Source organism: Suillus fuscotomentosus (genome assembly GCF_016647785.1).
Source record: "Suillus fuscotomentosus strain FC203 chromosome Unknown F5891scaffold_67, whole genome shotgun sequence".
Taxonomy (NCBI): Eukaryota; Fungi; Basidiomycota; class Agaricomycetes; order Boletales; family Suillaceae; genus Suillus; species Suillus fuscotomentosus.
In genome coordinates, this window is record NW_024539579.1 from 222472 (window position 1) to 225904 (window position 3433).

The 3433-nt window shown below is 38.2% G+C and overlaps 2 protein-coding genes across 2 annotated transcripts; one reads left to right on the forward strand and one right to left on the reverse strand.

Annotated features, from left to right (window-relative positions):
• Positions 1-236: 236 nt before the first annotated feature.
• F5891DRAFT_984322 (uncharacterized protein) lies at positions 237-938 on the reverse strand (the record flags this gene model as incomplete). The annotated part of the gene is made up of 5 exons (XM_041377421.1): positions 237-254; positions 309-340; positions 370-423; positions 626-695; positions 744-938. 5 exons carry the CDS (start codon positions 936-938, stop codon positions 237-239), a joined length of 369 nt encoding a protein of 122 aa, XP_041220970.1.
• A 1122-nt stretch (positions 939-2060) lies between these two features.
• F5891DRAFT_1130660 (kinase-like domain-containing protein) lies at positions 2061-3088 on the forward strand (the record flags this gene model as incomplete). The annotated part of the gene is made up of 4 exons (XM_041364560.1): positions 2061-2130; positions 2198-2373; positions 2522-2823; positions 2854-3088. The coding sequence occupies 4 exons, from the start codon at positions 2061-2063 to the stop codon at positions 3086-3088; spliced, it is 783 nt and encodes a 260-aa protein (XP_041220971.1).
• Between the last annotated feature and the right edge of the window lie 345 nt (positions 3089-3433).

Below are 3433 nucleotides of genomic sequence, written 5' to 3' on the forward strand. Positions count from 1 at the left end.
CATTTTCTATGAAAACACACCTTGAAATTTGCTTATGGTCGGTTTGTTTGCAAGATGATCAAAGTCATGTTTAGCCATATGGCTGTTATAACAGAGTCAAAATCTGTTTCTATTGCAGTGCAACAAGTTCAAAACTTGTTGAACATCACATTTTTTCTATAAGCACATGGCTTTCAGATTTGCTCACAGACAGTATCTCAGATATTGATTTTTTTTTGTTATTTTTTTTTGTTTTTTTATGCAAGCTTGTGCACCTGAGGAATCAGTTGAATTCAATGGTGAGTTTTCTTTTTCTTGCATGCACTTACCTTGACAAGCACTAACTTGACTGCTTGAATCCCTTTGTTCAGTGTGATGCAACATACTTACCCTCATCCAACAACTCAGCCTTGTCAACAAATCTGTCTTCATTATATGCCTCATCTATCATCCTTGAATGTTGATGGTTGGAGTACATAACTTTCTCTTTGCCATTGGCACTTGAAATAATGAGCACAGCGGCCATTCATTTCAATAATCTGTGGTGTTGGATCAAAAAATGTGTAGACTGGTGAGTTCAAATCTCTCATAAGGTCTGTTTTGTACTTGATTAATATGATATTTGCATTAAGGTTATTGCACATACAGAGCTCATCTTCTGCCATATCATCATCTTTGTACAATGCATTCTCTTCTTCCTTAGTACGCACAACAGCCTACTGACTAGAAATCAACTCTGGACATGGAGATAATGGTGCTGTTACAGGCCTATTTTTGTCAACTGGCTCATCTTCATTCATAGATCCTGCACCATTGGTGGGAGTGTTACCAGGCAGTAGGGTTTTTTTTGGCCTTTTTAGGTTCATGTTCCCACTATCTCCATTGCTATTGTTTTTATGCTTCTTTGACAAAGTTCTGATAGTCTGCTCTTCTAGAGCAGCTTTGGCCTTCCCAGTCATTTTGATAAATTGTTTGACTGTGGCTGAAAAGGTAAGCTACATGATGGGAAGTACTAGTAGGTGTTAAAGGTTTACAAGTGTTGCGCAGGATGTTATAGTAGTAACATGGCTATGACTATTTAAGATAAGTTTTTGAGAAAACTCTTCACAAGGAAATGTCAAGGTGTGATTTCATAGGATAAAAATATTATCATCAGCAGGTTTCAAACCTGCACAGTTCAAAGAGAAACAGATTTTGACAAACTCATCTTAAAGTTTTTATCCTATGAAATCACACCTTGACATTTTCTTGTGAAGATTTTTCTTAAAAACTCATCTTAAATGGTCTTAGCCATGTTATTGTCATAATAGATTCAAAATCTGATTATCCTGGACTAAGCAGGTTTGAAACCTATATAATTGCATTTTTTGTTGTTCATTGAAATATACCTCAAACCTTTGCTCATAGATGATTGTCTCAAAAACTCATTATAATCAGTCTTAGCCAAGTGGTTGTTACAACAGAATTAAAGTCTGTTTCTCTTGGACCATGCATGCTTGAAATATGCTGAGTGATACATGTTTTTGACCTGCTCAGTCCAGGAAAATCAGATTTTGACTTTTATAACTCCTGAACTAGGACTGATTGCAAACCTGTAGGCTTTGATTGAAACATATTTTGAATCTATTGTGGCAATGATGTGGAAAAGAGCATTTATGATGGGTTTTGAAGAAAACTATCCATGAGGATATATCAGGGTTTAATTTCATAGAATAAAAATATCATCATCAGCGGGTTAAGTGACAACTGACAATGGAAGGATTGTGTATGGTTGGGCTCAAGGGTAGTAGTGCCACAGCTTGGCTACAGTTTTCTCTGGTTTGGTATTTATGGCTATGCCGGAAGTTCGGCAATCCCTGTGAACCAAACCATTGATTCATCACTTGGTTCAACTCATTAGCCATATAAATCAGTTGCAACTTTCATAAGCCAAAAATTTATGAACCACAGTTCGAACCTCTTTAAGCCAGCTTAAGCCAGTTCAACCTGAAATACAAATGTGGTAGTTAGGTGCTTTCTTGTCGTGTCTCACTTGTCTCAAACTCTCAGTGTACTTATATTTTTCTACTATTGTATACACCATGGATAAGGTCCCTGTTCAAGTTGATGGAAGATTTAGTTTAGGAAACATTTTGGGATCTGGTTCATACAGTATGTTATTCACGTAGTAAGTACTGGCTACATATTGATTCTGATTCAACATTTGGACCCTATTTAGCTGTCGTGTATCATGCACAGAACATCATCAAGGATGTTGTAGTTGCCGTTAAACTGGAACCCATCACCCACTCATCTTCTGTGCAGCGCGAATACCATATTCTAAAACACCTTGAAGGCGGTGTTGGTATTCCCCGTGTCATCTGGTTCAGTAGGGAATCAATGTATTATGCTCTTGTTCTCAACCTCCTTGAGCCATCACTTCAGAATCTCTTCCTCGCCCATAACTGAAAATTCAGCCTTAACATGGTTGTAAATATAGGAGACCAGTTAGTTACTCAGTGTGTAGGCCATCGCATTTGCATAATGCTAATCCTTTTCCTAGCTTTCGCGTCTCAAATATATCCACTCCCATAATTATGTTCATGGTGATATTAAACCACAGAATGTTATTGTGGGGCTTGGTGATTTGAAAGACACTGCCTTCATTATAGATTTTGGCATTGCAAAGGAATTTTGGAACACAGCAGCCAGTCTCCATATACCATTTTGCCAAGGGCAATGTCTCACTGGCACTCTGGCATTTGCTTCTATTAATACACACTTAGGAGTTGAACCAGGTCGTCATGACGATCTTGAGTCACTTACTTACATGTTGATATACTTCTTGCAGGGCTCCCTTCCATGGTTAACCAACAATGAAGAAAAACTTTCCAGCTCTTCCATACTCAAGTACAAAGTGGATACAACCATTGAAAATTTGTGCTGTGGCATTCCTATTGAATTCACAATGATTCTCATTTATACCCGCTCTCTCGCATTCTCAGAAGGTCCTGATTATAATCACCCCCATTCATTGCTTCATATCCTTTGTTCTGCACCAACTGCATGCATACTGGATTTAAACCAGCCTGATGTACCTGTTATAACTCCATCTTCCAGTAAATCCTAGGTAATCAAGGCAGTGTCTCCATGCCCACTGCCTTGCAGATCAACTCACATGTGAGTAGTCTGTTCATGTTGCTACTTTATGAACCATAATTGCAAGTTTACACCCACATAATGGCCTCCCATTGCATGCAACTACTTCTTCAACTCCACACCGTAAAAAGACTAGTCACTAGATTGTGACGCTGTTGAGTACCTGTACACTAATGACACTGTACAACATTATTTATTATTTGTACATGGTATGCGACATAATAATAGTGCAGCACCTTCTATTAATATTAAGTTTTCTCCAATTCCCATGCAACACCCTTCACAATTCATGAGGCACCCATGGGCCATGGCAACT